At 39.9% G+C, this 15176-nt stretch overlaps 1 protein-coding gene across 1 annotated transcript; it reads right to left on the bottom strand.

Annotated features, from left to right (window-relative positions):
• Window positions 1–1033: 1033 nt before the first annotated feature.
• Window positions 1034–14824, bottom strand: tmem192 (transmembrane protein 192). Its single transcript, XM_083927657.1, has 6 exons — window positions 14687–14824; window positions 12150–12305; window positions 10289–10550; window positions 10045–10167; window positions 2094–2199; window positions 1034–1789 (listed from the first exon to the last, which is right to left on the bottom strand). The coding sequence occupies exons 1-6, from the start codon at window positions 14714–14716 to the stop codon at window positions 1675–1677; spliced, it is 792 nt and encodes a 263-aa protein (XP_083783783.1). The 5' UTR covers window positions 14717–14824; the 3' UTR covers window positions 1034–1674.
• Between the last annotated feature and the right edge of the window lie 352 nt (window positions 14825–15176).

Below are 15176 nucleotides of genomic sequence, written 5' to 3'. Positions count from 1 at the left end.
GGCCTAAACACCATGGATGTGTCCCAGTACCACGACTGTGAAGTGGAAGACAACCATGGCAATGCCATCCAAAGACTGTCACGTATGCAGCTGCAAAAGAAACTGTTTACTCTCCCAACAAAACATAAACTCATGCAATGTTTTGTTTGCATCCTGGTGGACACCGATCTGAGTTTGTCCAGTTAAAAGCGTCTTCCCTCTTAATCTCTCAAAAGCCAATACGTTTGTACTGAATGTGAACAAGGGAAATGGAGCCACAACATCAACATTTATTCGTCACTCGACTTAAATAAAAGCTACGGACCAAAGAGCTGGGATCATCTTGAAGTGGCTGCAACTGCGAAAAACATCATCCACATATTCCTCCAAAGTGTTTATAATGCATGTATGCACTTCAAATGTTTATTGAATTATGTTTTAATCTTTTTAATAAAAAAATGTATCGATGTAGAGGTTCGTTTTTACTTCATTCACAAGTTTGTGCCACAGTAGGGTCCAAATAAATGTGGCGACTTTGACGATTGCTGGTCGTGGTGAAATCCAGGTTTTAAGTCAGGCTCCATTAAAAGGCATCTCTTTTAATGGTTCTTTTAGGAAGGACAGTAAATGTTTATATGTACAGCCTAAAAGCCTAAGAGAGCTCCTGATACCTGCAAATCTGGGCTCCAAGGAGAAGCCACACGGGAGAGAAGTCGTAAACGCAGCGCTCCCTGTGGAGTTACGAACGCCGAAGCATAAAGAAGACACAATGGGGAGCAAACACCAAGGGCTCAGATGACGACCTCGATATTTCGTAAACGTAGATTCCCGTGACTGTTGAAACTTAACACAGAAGAGGTGAGGCGGGAAGAAGACACTCAAAGACCGGGCTAATGTTGACACTGTGGCGTGTCCATTGTTTGGGCTTTTCTTTACAGTACGTTACACACCACCAACCTGCAGTCACTTACTTGGATTTCACTGAAGTATTGTGTCAGCTCCCACTCCTGTAAAAAAAGGCTTGAACGTAAATCAGAGAGAGGGAAATGCGTATGTTACATATTTATTGGGATAAGATCACAAATTCACAAAGTCAATGATTGAACAGATGGAAAAAAAGTGGTACCAAACAAAGCATTTAAACATTCAGACATAAAATAGCACATTTACAGCGTTTACACCATCTCTTTCTCTTGTTTGACCCTGATGAGCGATAACCTCCCCCTCCTGTATCTCCTCCTCTCTCAGCTCCTCCTTAGTGCAGATGATCTTTAAAACAACTTTGCCTCTTCTGTTTCTCTCACGGTAACACTAGCGGCGGCAGCAGCATACGTGGGTCAGCGAGGGTCGTAAAGTAGCGATAAAAAAAACCCTCACCTCTGATCTGTGACCCATGACTCCTCTCCTCCTCCTCCCACTTTGCCTCTTTAACTGTCCTCCACTTACAGCTCACCTCCTCCTGTGTTATCTGTCCATCTCAGGTGCCTCGTGGAGAAGCCCTCCCGTCTTGAGCCTGTGCGCACAGGTGCTTGTGTGCACAGGGATATTCCCCACTTTAAGTCTTTTATCCAGTGTTTCTTCTAGCTCCAGTCCTTTCTTTCATACCCGCAGATACCCCGCTCCTTTGTGTTAAAGAGAGCTGAGTGTTTAAATGATCAGGCTCTGGTTCACAGGGAGGAGGAGGCCGGACGGTGGTCAGTGCTGAGCGGTGAGGTTGAGCAGCCTCTTGCTCAGTAAGGAGTTGTGCTGCTTCAGGTACTCTATCAGGTCGGCCTGCTTCTCCACCACCTCCTCCAGACTGGAGCCCTCTCTGCGACACAAACCACAGCACATTCATCTTTTTAAGGATAAGGCCGGTGATATTCTATATTTTCCATATTGTTCGCCAACCAACAACAAATTCATTTTACGTATTACTAAGAATTTATTTCTCTTTGTTTATTTAACTTTATGTTAATGAGACGGCGTTCAATTCAAACCTGAGCTGCATGGCAGAAAAGAGACTGCAATTTGCAGCACAAAGAGGCAACTCAGAGGTTTATTCAAACATGAGAGCTACATGTAAACTTGCCAGCACTTTCACGTCGCACGGTGCATGTCTGTAATCTGTGTACCTGAAGCCAGTCTCCGTCGGCAGGCACGAGATACTGTAGGTGTGTGAGTGCTCTTCTTGGCTCACGTCTGGTGCAGCTCGCTCCCTGTTGAACCGCATCACCTGGACTAAAACCACACACAACAAATATTCAATTCAGTCACATTTTCTCAAAATGAGAAGCTGCTGCAGCCAGATCATATCCCAGTGCTGCTGACACAGTGCTGAGGAAATGTGACGCTACATTTCTGATGACATCCCCAACCCAGTCTATTATCTTGTCAGCTGCATATAAAGACACACAGACTTTATCGGGCAGTGAGAGCTGCCCTTCAAACATTAATCACACAGGTGAGAAACGGCACACATTCGTTTTTTTTACTGTTTTCCATCCCTCTCCTTCTCCTAAACACACACAGGCTGTTATATCCTGCACTCATCCTTATGGGCTGCCATATCCTGCACTTAACCCTCTAATTCTCACACCCTAAACACACACCTTTAAACATGAGGGGGAGGTTAGCAGGGGGGGGGGGTGTTTGTGGAGTATCCAGTAGCTGGAAGAGGAGGCAGAACTAAACTTATGAGAGATGCTGTTTGAATCAAGATAAGGCCGTGGTGAGTGTGTGTGTGTGTGTGTGTGTGTATGTGTGTGTGGGGTTGCAGGGCGAGTGTGTGAGGAAGGGCAGAGGGAGGAGCTGAGCTGAGTATTGATAAGACTTGAGTGTCATTAGCCAGAGGAAATTGTCAGGGAGGTTCTAAAGAGCACTATCTTTACTTTGCTACAGTGCAGCATCTCAGCATCCACACTAACACACAATCTAAAGAAATACTGCACATTCCTGCATAACGAGGCCCTAAACCGTGTATATATGTGTGTGTGTGTGTGTGTGTGTGTGTGTGTGTGTGTGTGTGTGTGTGTGTGTGTGTGTAAATACAGTAATAGTAAGCAGGTATGTGTGAGAGGGAGCGAGACATTCCAGAAAGACAGACACATGAAGATATGGCAGAGCACAAACAACAACTATTGTTAAATAAATACCAACTGGAGAAAATTTTCACAGTCATTTCAGTTTTTTAAGAAACGTTGCTTGCGTGTACAAACATTACTGAGAATAACCAGGTAACATCTAAATTAAAGCATTTATATTCACAGCGGCCTGTTTAAAAAACTATCATTATCTTGGTTAATTAAGGTTTGGAAATTCTGGAAGCAACACAAAATAATGACTTTTCAATTACGCATTTATAATTTATAATGATAGACTTACTTTGGTTATCCTTCCATCGCCCTTTGAACTCTGTAGCTTATTAACATGATAAAAACAAGCAAAAAGAAAAGAAGAAGAACCAAAAACACATAAATTAAGCTGTGTCAACAGTTTTTTCTTTGTGGTACGAGTGAAACAAAAGACTTATTTATCTTCGCTTTTGTGTGAAATGCATTGAATACCAATGTTTTTTTTAAAGATTCTTAAATTTTAGAAACATTAATTGTAACCAGGAATACTGACTCTTTTGAGAAATATGAGCGGTTTGCTGTTGTATTGATATTGCTTATTCATTTTAGGGGAATGGTTATCAGGATGAGGTCAGTCAAGATATTCAGGACGTCCCTCAGGATCTGTGGAGTTCAGTGCATCACAGTAGGGGGCTAAAAACAGACAGAGATACCAGGAGGGATGGAGGGATGGATGGATGGATGGACGGACGGAGCAGTATAAAGGAAGTGGCACATTTCACAAGTCCCTGTTAGAGACTCACACGGCCGGACAGACAGTGCTCAGACCTGGTCTCTACTCAGATCAATCACCCATTAAGAAGTGCACATTTCCAGGTGATAACAGTGGAGCTGCAGAGGTGCTAACAGCTAATGGTACCACACACAGCGCTCACAGCTCTGCACTGCCCGAAATCAAAAACAAAGAAGTGGAAGGAAATGGATCCCGACGGCCCTACGGAGACCGACTACAGCGACGCAGGACGAAGGAGAAGAGCGGTGTGAACGCTCCCAGGAGTTCAAAGAAGTATGCGAGTCTACAGTCTGCTGGAGAAGAAATCCTGCTCATGAAGCCTTGTCACGTACAGGAGCTGTAAGGTTCAAAGACTTCAAGGAGAAACCTGAGGAGATTTATTAGCAATGCTCAATGACGAGCTACGCACGTTTACAAATTCTAGATAGAATAAAAAATGTGTCCAAGCATCTGAACATGGATGCCTAACTGGGAAAACTACATAAATCTGAGTGATAGTTCTGGTCTATTTAAAGGATGATTACAGCTTTTAAATGTAATATTGGATTTGCATTAACTTGAGCACTTAAATATCTTTTTTTAAACTGCAGAAAATTACATGGGACGCTGCTCTGGCCCTGATCCTGGCAAGTGTTTTGTGCAGGTCCGGCTGAATTTGGGGATGTTTCTATAACAACAGGAAACCAGGATTACTGTGAGGTTACTACATGCTTAGTGTAGGATAGTTGTTTTTCCTTACAGAGCAAGTCTTTAAAGACTGTAATCTAAAAGTGAAGGAATAAAGAAGGAAAGAAACCTGACACATTTACACCATACTATACATTTGAACTAGTTTTAATAATGGTGAAACATCAGAAGCATTGCTACAAGGTTTGGTGTAAGAGAGACTTATTATTGTCTTCCATCTGTACAGTACGGTACGTAGATGAATGAAATTGTGCTTCTCGTGGTCGGCGGTGAAAAAACAGAAAGATTGAATTATGCAATAGTGAGTGGGAGCTAAGCAAACATTAAGACTAAACATAAGGCACAAGACACAAAACAAGGTACAACGTGTTGTAAAAATACACAGGACAAATAATAGAAACGTATAAATATAAATTAGAGCGTATGAATGAGGTAAAGTGTAGCTGAGAGATAATTTATCATCTTTCAATGGAATCGCATCGTGAGGAAATGATATATCGAGATATCGTGATACACAATTATGTCGTCTAAATAATATATAATAATAATAATAATAATAATAATAATAATAATAATAATAATAACTATTATAATAATCGACTTTCTCTGAAAATCTGATGTGAAATATTGAGTTGATATTTTGCACCAAAGTTCTCGATAAAATGAGGAAATACTCAGTATTTTTCCATCTGTCAGGTGCAATTAACAATCTATACTCTTATATAACTGGACATTTATCTTCTTTATTTGTGCAATAACTTTATCCACCACTTAAGTGCAATCATTTAATCTTACTGCTCATTTCTGTCATTTACAGTCAGATATATTTTATCTTGTACATTTCCTCCACATTTAACTTATCTGTTTTCATTTTCAGACAATTTTATTTTACCTGTATTCTGACCTCTAACTAAGAGTGTATTGTTCACTGTATATATAATTTCTGTATTTACTTAGCTAAGAGTTTATTGGTTTTCCTATACTGTATTTTTTATTATACCTCCCTTGTGTTTTTGTAAGCTGCTGGAAATTCAATTTCCTTGCGGGAGTTCATCCCAAAAGGATCAATAAAGAGAAGTATTTAATTCACACATCCTGAGCTCTGAAATACATAAGAATATACTTACAATTATAAGTTTTGTTAATGTGAGTTTATTTTATTTTACACGACTTTGTTAAAACGGTCAATTACGGTATGTCTGTATAGTAGACCGTGGCTATGGATGGAGCTCTGATCATAGACTCTTAAATCAATAAAACAGTTTTTTAAATCAATACTTTATGTCAAATTATTGGTTTCTGTAGTGATTAGCTGTTTAATAAGCAGGATAATGTAACGCAAGCGGGTCAATATTGTGAATTAGACCCTTTAACTTCAAACTTTGACCCACTCTCTCCACATAATCCCTTAAATGATGCTTCTTTAATTACAGTGATATTTACTTTGTCCATCTCTTGTACTGAGCCTCAGCGATGAAACCGGTGTGAACGATAACAACTAGGTATTTATGATGAAAAATGTCTCAAACAGAGAGAACATAGTCATACAGTACACAGGGCTTGTGTGCGACAGGGGTATACTGTCGGCATCTGTATCGGTGTGTGTGCTAACCTCGCGCCCTGCAGTGCTTACACTGAGTTCTGGCGAGGCAGAGGAGAGAGATGTATTCTAAGTGAAGCCTTTGAAGGCCAAGGCATGGCTTTGATGTGCATGGGGGTCTATAGAGGAGAGTGTATTCATGTTAAAATGAGAGAGGCAGAAACATACAGCAAACCTCAAAGACACACACACACACACACACACACACACACACACACACACACACACACACACACACACACACACACACACACACACACACACACACACACACACACACACACACACACACACACACACACACACACACACACACACACACACACACACACACACACACACACACACACACACACACACAATGAGCATGCACTTCAAAGAGAAGTCGAACGAGTCCTTCCTGTATGGACTTCATAGCTGCAGGCATTATATCTGTCTTCTGTGTCTCTAATAAGAGTTTTTCTTTCCTCCTCGTCAACCCTCTGATGTCACCTTGACTCTGCATCAGTCGGATAAATATGTGTGTGAGTGTGTGTGTGTGTGTGCTGCGCTTTAAAAGGTTTGCGCTGCGAGGCGTCGCTCGGTTTGCGTCGTGCCTGACTGCACTGATCTGAGCAGGAATGTGGCGGGCGAACACAGATACCCCCCTCACACACTGGATCCCCCTCACTGTAAACACAGGGACAATGTGTGTGTGTGCGAGTGTGTGTCCCTGTGTTTGGGTGGAGTGGGTCGAGGGCTACCCTTTGGCTAGGCTAAATACTAATGCCTCTTATCTCCTCTCCTTGCCTCTCCGGTATCTCGAGCCTCTATCTGCGCCCTGCGGCTGCCAAACACACCTTTAATATGAATTTCCTTTCATTACAGATTCTTCAATATCAATATCCTCTGATACAGCAGCTTTGATAGCAGTTGTCCTTAACCGAGAGGCCGGCCAGTGTATTGGACTTCACAAACATTCTGGGGAATATAGAAATACTTTTAGACAACTGTTATATTTAATCACAGTTGCTACGCAGACTTATCACAGACTGGAACACTTAAACTAATGTGGGACACTGAAAATGCCTTGATATCAGTTTCATAAACCATTTATTTTCACATAATTTAACCATGTTTTTGTATTTTTAAAAAAGCTTTTTTTCGTCCTAACAAACGTCTAAAGTACGCTGGATTAAAAAACTACATCAGGGTTTAACCACATAACAATTAAAACCTCATTAATAACTTTATCCACTGCTACAAAAGAGGAGCTCAGCCCTAAACTGTGTATTTTCAGGTGCTTCTCAGTAAGCTGCAAACTTAACAATACAAATAAGAAGATGCTTTGTCATGGAAATCTATTAATAGGAGGCAAAGTTGGGTTGTCTGATGGTTGGAATCTCTGGTTATGGAGAAACTATATAGTAAAGGGAGAAGTAAACTACTGTCAAGATTCATATTAAACAACATTATTAGAGAATTACCATCACATACATGCCAATAGAGCTGCAAGATGTGTCCTTTCTTTTAAGATCATAATGTTCATCATCATGATCATAATCTAGGGGAGTTACAAAAGATGAAGGTGGATGAAAAAGAAGATAAGTGACAGAATCCCATTCAACACTACAGAGCACAGTTTTTTGTATTTTTGTATTACCCTTTATTTAACCAGGAATATTCCCATTGAAATTTAAAATCTATTTTCCAAGGGAGTCCTGCCCAAGACAGCAGCATAAACATCAAGTTTATGAGCTTTTTTTATTCAAAGCATGTGTCGGGAGCATATTTGGATAATTATAGATGTCTCCAACAGTCAGCAGTTTAGTATGAAGTGTTAAGTTTTTACATTTGTGGCGTTTTAACTCAGAATTCAGATTTATGTGAGCCGATACAGGTCATTTTATATACCTGCTTAATGAAATATAACTCAATACAACATGGTTTCTGGCAATTCAGTAAATAAATATATAAATAAATAGCCTGTATCTGTGGTACTGCAGTTGGGCCCCGAGGTCATTTACAAAAAATAATATAAAGTTTCAACCATTAATATTTATGACTCAATATTCAAAAATTTAATAAGTAATAAGAACTAATAAAACAAAGCCATGGAATTAAAATGATGTGTCATTCTGCATTTATCTGACCAGAACATATTTCTTTATATCTGATCCTGATCTCATCGTTAAAATGGAGCGGTGGCAAGAGGAAAGCTGACAAAACAAAATCAACCTCAACAAGTGAAACGTCAGTAAACAAAAATGAATCTGCGACAACAAAAAGAAGCATTTGTGGCAAAGTGCTGCATAGAGCTGTAGTGTTAATGAGACACTTCATCCCAGTCTCATTAGTTGATCAGTTTAACCAAATAACCACAGGGCGAAGCCTAGTTTTATATACTCGTGTGTAAATGAAATACTTCACAAAGAACTCCACTCTGCTGCAAAATGAAATGAATGTGCAAAGAGGACAACTTAAAGCGCCATCCAAATTACATAACTATCGCTGTAGCCCAGTTTAACATGGAGAGAGAGAGAGAGAGAGAGAGAGAGAGAGAGAAAGAGAGAGAGAGAGAAAGAGAGAGAGAGAGAGAGAGAGAGAGAGAGAGAGAGAGAGAGAGAGAGAGAGAGAGAGAGAGGGAGGACAGAGCTGAATGGTTGATTGTCATGCTGTCGAGTCTGAAAAGGGCAGGGCAGGTATTGTGATGCGAATGTGCTCAGCTAGAGAGTGGGGGGTAGTTTGTGTGTGTGTGTGTGTGTGTATGTGTGTGTGTGTGTGTGTGTGTGTGTGTGTGTAATGTAATCTACAGGGTGTGTCTCTCCATACACCACTGCCGCTGATATTACCAACACCATCCTCAGGAAGATGACGCTGCACTGCTCTTGTAACAATGGAACCGAAACACACCGAGCTTAAAAAAACAATTAAATGTGAATGAGTCCCATAAAATGATCATCCACGATGCTGATTAGAGAAGTCTGGGGAGGTGATGGGAGATATTAAATTCCCAAAGAGACCTGGGATGATTGTGTTTCAGCGTTGGTCATAACTCCTCCATCTGTGTGAGGCGTGAAATGATTTACAGCGACTTCATTAGCTCGGGTTAGCGCCCAGGTTAGCGCCCAGGTTGGCTCGAAGCAAGTGGAATATTTAGGAACTGGACAATAAAAGCATCATTTGATCAGACATTAGTATTCTTTGTTGTTCATGTACTACCTTTTTACCTGATATTCAGAGTATATATATGTATATTTATACTGATGTTTTTACATTTTCTACAATTATGCTGAGTTGCTGTACATGAGCTTTTTCTCTCTCGTTCTTTCTTGCCATACTGTCGTGACAGGTATCCAAAGTGTAACCGCATTTTCTTTGTCAATGTATCAATTTCAGTAAAATGCACTTTGGTTTATATTTTTATGGTACATATGTGCCCTGTGATAGACTGGCGTCCTGTCCAGGGTGTACCCCGCCTCACGCCGATGTCAGCTGGGATCGGCTCCAGCCCCCCACGACCCCGACAGGGACAAGCGGTTGAAGATGAATGAATGAATATTTATTTAATTTTTTCTTTTTATCCCTGCTGTTATATTCTTTGCTCATATTTCAGTTTATATTGTATTTAATGGTTGGTGGGTGAGGCTTTGTGGGTTGAAACAAGGGGTTATGGCCAGCTGTACACTGTATGGTTGTTCATTTTAGGAGGGCGCAGGCTTGTGTTCGTGTGTGTGTGTGTGTGTTCGTGTGTGTGTGTGTGTGTGTGTGTGTGTGTGTGTGTGTGTGTGTGTGTGTGTGTGTGTGTTTGTGTGTGTGTGTGTGTACTGAAAGTCTGATGTATTGTATTCAATCCAACCTTTGTCTGCTGTCTTACGAAAGAGTCAATCTGCAACCCCCAGAGTGAAATGATCTCACTCTATATTCAACAATCTTAACTGAGATCAGTTTACCTGTGTAGTAGAGCAGGCACGGCAACGCCACCAAGAACTCCAACCCGAGGATGGCGAGCAGCATGTAGGTTTGCTCAGCCGTAGGTAATTGAACGGCCAGAACAACCAGCAGCAGAACATTTCCTGCTCACAAACACACAGAAATACAAAAACACAGTCTTACTTAAGCATTACTGCCATCTTGTGGAGAAAACCGACCTCTACACGGTGCAGTGGTCCCCTGTCAACATGTGTGCAGCTGTACCTGCAGAGTGTACGGTGAGCGGCAGGTACTTCAGTTCCTGCGTCTGTCTGTAGAAGCGCAGGTATCCTCTGCTCCTGGCCCGGTTGTGATGGTGCTGCACACAACCAGTGAACAACAGCACCAGCACCCACAAACACACCTTCCCAAACACAATGACGCTGTCGCCTTGCACGTTACCCAAAATACTTGCACACACCTCCTTTTGGCCAAATTCCAACACGCACAGCACTGCTGCACACACTGACAACACCACGAACACAACCTGAAACAAAGAAGAGAGCACTGTGGGTGAGACGGATGTGCGGAGCAGCGGACGTTAGCACATACTGACACTGTTATTACACAGAAAATAAGAACCAGGTTAAGAGGGAAGATTACTTAAAAGCTGCATTGATCAATCAAAAAGATTTCTAAATAAAATGTCAGAACAAATCCCCCAGAACCCAAAGTGTCCTCTTCAAATGTTTTACTTGTCCAACCAATAGTCCAAAACCCAAATGTATTCAGTTTATTATTATACACTCACCGGTCACTTTATTAGGCACACCTGGTGCTTCATAAAGTGTCAGTGTGGTCTTCTGCTGCTGTTACCTCTCTGCTAGAAAGCAGGTGGTGTTGTGCGTCAGACATGCTCTCCTGCATTCCTCTGTTGTAACCAGTGGATATTTGAGTTACTGTTGCCTTTCTATCAGCTCCAACCAGTCTGGCCATTCTCCTCTGACCTCTGGCATCAACAAGGCATTTGCGCCCACAGAACTTCTGCTCACTGGATATTTTCTCTTTTTCGGACCATTCTCTGTAAATCCTAGAAATGGTTGTGTGTGAAAACCCCAGTAGATCAACAGTTTCTGAAATACTCAGACCAGCCCGTCTGGTACCAACTACCATGGCACGTTCAAAGTCACTTCAATCACCTTTCTTCCCTGTTCTGATGCTCGGTTTGAGCTGCAGCAGATCGTCTTGACCATGTCTAGATGCCTGAACTGTGATTGGCTGATTAGATATTTGCGTTAATGAGCAGTTGGACAGGTGCACATAATAAAGTGGCCGGCGAGTGTATAATCTAAAGAAAGGTAGTGATTCAGAGAAGCTGGCATTTTTTGCTTGAAACATTGCTCAGATGATTAATCCATTATCAAAATGTATTTCCTGTACGTCTCTTTTCGACTTCTCAGTGAATCGTTTCCGCGCTAAATTAAAGAGGCAAAAGCAGCATAATAACAATATTAGCATGTAGTGCTGAGCAGTACAACAGATGCATGGCTGAAACTGCTGTTCAAAAAGCAGCAAAATATATAAAACTGTTTGCCGTGAAGAGCGCTACGGTCAGGGGAAACTGCAAATTAACTGGGTGCTCTTCTTATTAAGGGTTGCAACTTTTACCAATAAATAACCTGCATTTAACTTTCTTTAACAGGGCAAAAACAAACAACCATTTGTGGCACTAATAATTTATTTACACAATCACATGTTTTTATATGCTATGTTCTTCTGAGAGTAGAATAAACTATAATCCTCATAAGCAAAAGTGATATAATGTAAAAAACCCTAGAATCTTATTAAAAACACCATATTCTTTACCGCCCAGCCCTCGTGGCATCATATTAATATTAAATTAAAATAATCATCTTAAAAATGTTGCTTTAAAATTGGTTTAAACAGTGTGTTGTGCTTTCAGCAGTTTATTTCCAAATTCAACTGTTTTATAAAAACAAAGTAATTCTGTTTTTCCTGTTAAATGTGAGGATAGCAGGTATCACATTCACACGTCAGGTTGCCGCTGATATTAGGGAATAATCTCTTTACTACGGTGCGAGTAAACACAATGCATGTGTTTGAAGTAAAAGTGTGCACGTCATACATGCAGCAGAGACAGCAGGCCGGCGTGGCAGGGTGTCGGCACGGTCTGAAACTCCCGCCTGATGGCGGAGTGGAGCACGTCAGCAGAGATCAGCGGCCCCTCCACCAAAGGGTCCTCCTCTGTGCTCTGTAACAGATCGCCTGAGGTGCCGGCCGGCTAAAACAAAAAAACAGATGATTAAATGACTCAGTAGGCCTCTTTTATACGCACATGATGTCATTCTGCATCTATTACTATGTCCTTTTGAGCACCATTGTGCCGGCACACACCTATGGACAATAAGGTAACATACTGTACATAACTTTCTCATGTTCAACCTGATTTATTTGTGTTTTTATATATTTATTTTTTAATTGCATCCAGTTCCTACCGACTTGTTTCTAGTTGTGTTTTAATACCAAACGTCCCTCCAAGGGAACAATCACATTTTCGAAGTGCATCTACTCAACAACTGTACAATTTTAGCTACTATTTCCATTTTCTGCTACTTTACACTTCTATTACACTATAATTCAGAGGGATATATTGTCCTTTTTACCTCTACTATATTTATTTGACAGCTTTAGTTACTTTGTAGATTTAGATTAACAGCACAAAATACAATCAACAAACACAAGATGTTTTATTATCAGTAGCTCCACCTTCACCAGCCGCAATATCTCTGTACCCCGGACATTGAACTGTTGACTGTGGGGATGAGGCCTTGTTATTTGCCCCGGGAATTCACGTCTGCCATCATTATCGGTGTGTACGTTCCTCCGTCAGCTGATGCAGCGCTGGCCTGTGACGTCATCCACTCCGCTGTTGCCCAGATACAGACGCTGCATCCTAACATTCCCTCTCTCTACTGTTTTTTTGTTGTTGTTTTGTTTTGTATATATTATTATTGTTATAGTATATTTTGCATATTTTGTTGTATATATTATTATTGTTTATTGTTTACAGCACACTGTGCACTGTATATATACACTATGTATGTATTGGATTCTATTTATGTTATGTACAAAGTTTTTTATTTGCTGACCCACTACTGCTGTTACAAAATAATTTCCCAGTCTGGGATCATTAAAGTCCTTCTATTCTATCAAAGTGATGATACACAGCAATGCATCAATATCTATATTATACATTAGTCTGAAATGCATAATGAGGACTTTTACTCTACTTATTTTGATTGTAATACTTTGTACTTAATAGAAAAAATCCATAACTTTTACTTGTCACCGAGTTTTTCTACACTACAGAATTGATACTTTTACCAAAGTAACATCTGAGTACTTCTTGCACCACTGCTCTTATCTTACAAAAGCGCTCATCAAAGACCAAAGCAGATTAGTCAGCAGTAACAGCTAACGTTGCCACTGTTTGCACAAGAATGCTGGATAAATACTCTATATAGATATTATTATTATTATTATCATTATTATTATTTCAGACAGTGTGACTTGCTGCTGCTCATGGCTGATGAGTGTGATTTAGATGTAACAGTGTCTTTACTGGTGGTCCCTAAAAAGTCCATCAGACCGCTGCAGTTAATCCAGAACGCTGCTCGAGTCCTCACTAAGACAAAAACAGTCGATCACATCACTCCAGTCCTCAGATCTTTACACTGGCTTCCTGTCTGTCATTTAATTTCAAAATACTTCTGTTGGTTTATGAAGCACTGAATGGTTTAGGATCAAAATACATGTCAGATCTTCTGCTCAGCTATGAACCATCCAGACCTCTCAGATCGTCTGGGACAGGTGTGATCTGTGACTTTAACTTCTGTAACCTTAACAATCTTTTATATGTTTTTAATGACCTTTTATGTGTTTTAAACATATATGTTATATGTGTTTATATGTGTTATTTCTCCCAATGCTTTTAATGTTTTATGCAAAGCACTTTGAATTACCTTGTTGTTGAATTGTGCTATACAAATACACTTGCCTTGCCTAGATTTACTCTATGTGTAAAGTGTTTTGAGATAACATTTGTTATGATTTAACATTACAATTAAATTTAATTGAAGTAGACATCCCCAATTGAAACAACAACAAACAATTTACAACTAATTAACTAAAATCATCATAATAATACAATATATTTTATGTCAAAAGGTCACCTTACAATGCATAGAAAAAAAGATGTATAAAGCTAAAAGGTAAAAACAGCAAACATAACAAGTGCACCATTAAAAATGTGTTTATTTTACACATGCATGTGTAAAAACAGTAACACTGTTAAAAAGGAAAGTGTCTAATGGACTAAACAGGAACAATAACAGCTGATCAGCTTAAATTAGTGCCTGAAAGACAAAGTGAAACTAAAAATGTTTCCTATAATAAATAAAAAATAATAAAGATCTGCAACACCACGATCTTAATTCAACATTAGCACTGAAAACAGCAGAGAAAACGCGAGATAACCGATCACAAATGTCGGTTTTAGTGCTGATCTGATCATTTATCAGAGATAACCGTTGGACATTCACTTCTCTTTACCGAGCAACCGTTGACATGGCAACCGGTTAACGTTAGACGACGTGTACATACCGTATAAAGAGCCGGTCCCTTTGAGTCCATGTTGTTTTAATGTCCGACGTTTTTTAAAGAAGAAATGACAAAACAACAACAACAACAAACAAAAAATAGCTTACATGCTAGAAAAAGGGGCGGGCAAGCAAGTATTGGTTCACTTCCGGTGTCCCCTTATTCCGTGTTTCCGTTTTCTGTTGAACTTTGGTTCCTAGCGCAATAAAATTCACCATAATTATGATTTCTGCTGATTTCTGCTGATAAAAATAACAATACGTTTCATTATAATAAGTGTTTGTGATGTAGCACCTTTTTAAAGACACAGGCACAGTGCTTCACATGATAATAATGTTCATTAAATATTATTATTAAGACCAAAACAGTAAAATGAGAAGCAAAACATTAAGTACTAATGGAAATAAAGATTTAAAAATACTTAAAAACACAAAATTACTACATTTACTATTATTTCAACTCTTTAAGCTCAGGCGCCCTTTTCACTGAAGCA

The sequence above is a fragment of the Echiichthys vipera genome, assembly GCF_963691815.1.
Source record: "Echiichthys vipera genome assembly, chromosome: 2".
Taxonomy (NCBI): Eukaryota; Metazoa; Chordata; class Actinopteri; order Perciformes; family Trachinidae; genus Echiichthys; species Echiichthys vipera.
Note: the sequence above shows the minus strand (reverse complement) of the source record. Positions and strands in the feature narration are given on the sequence as shown.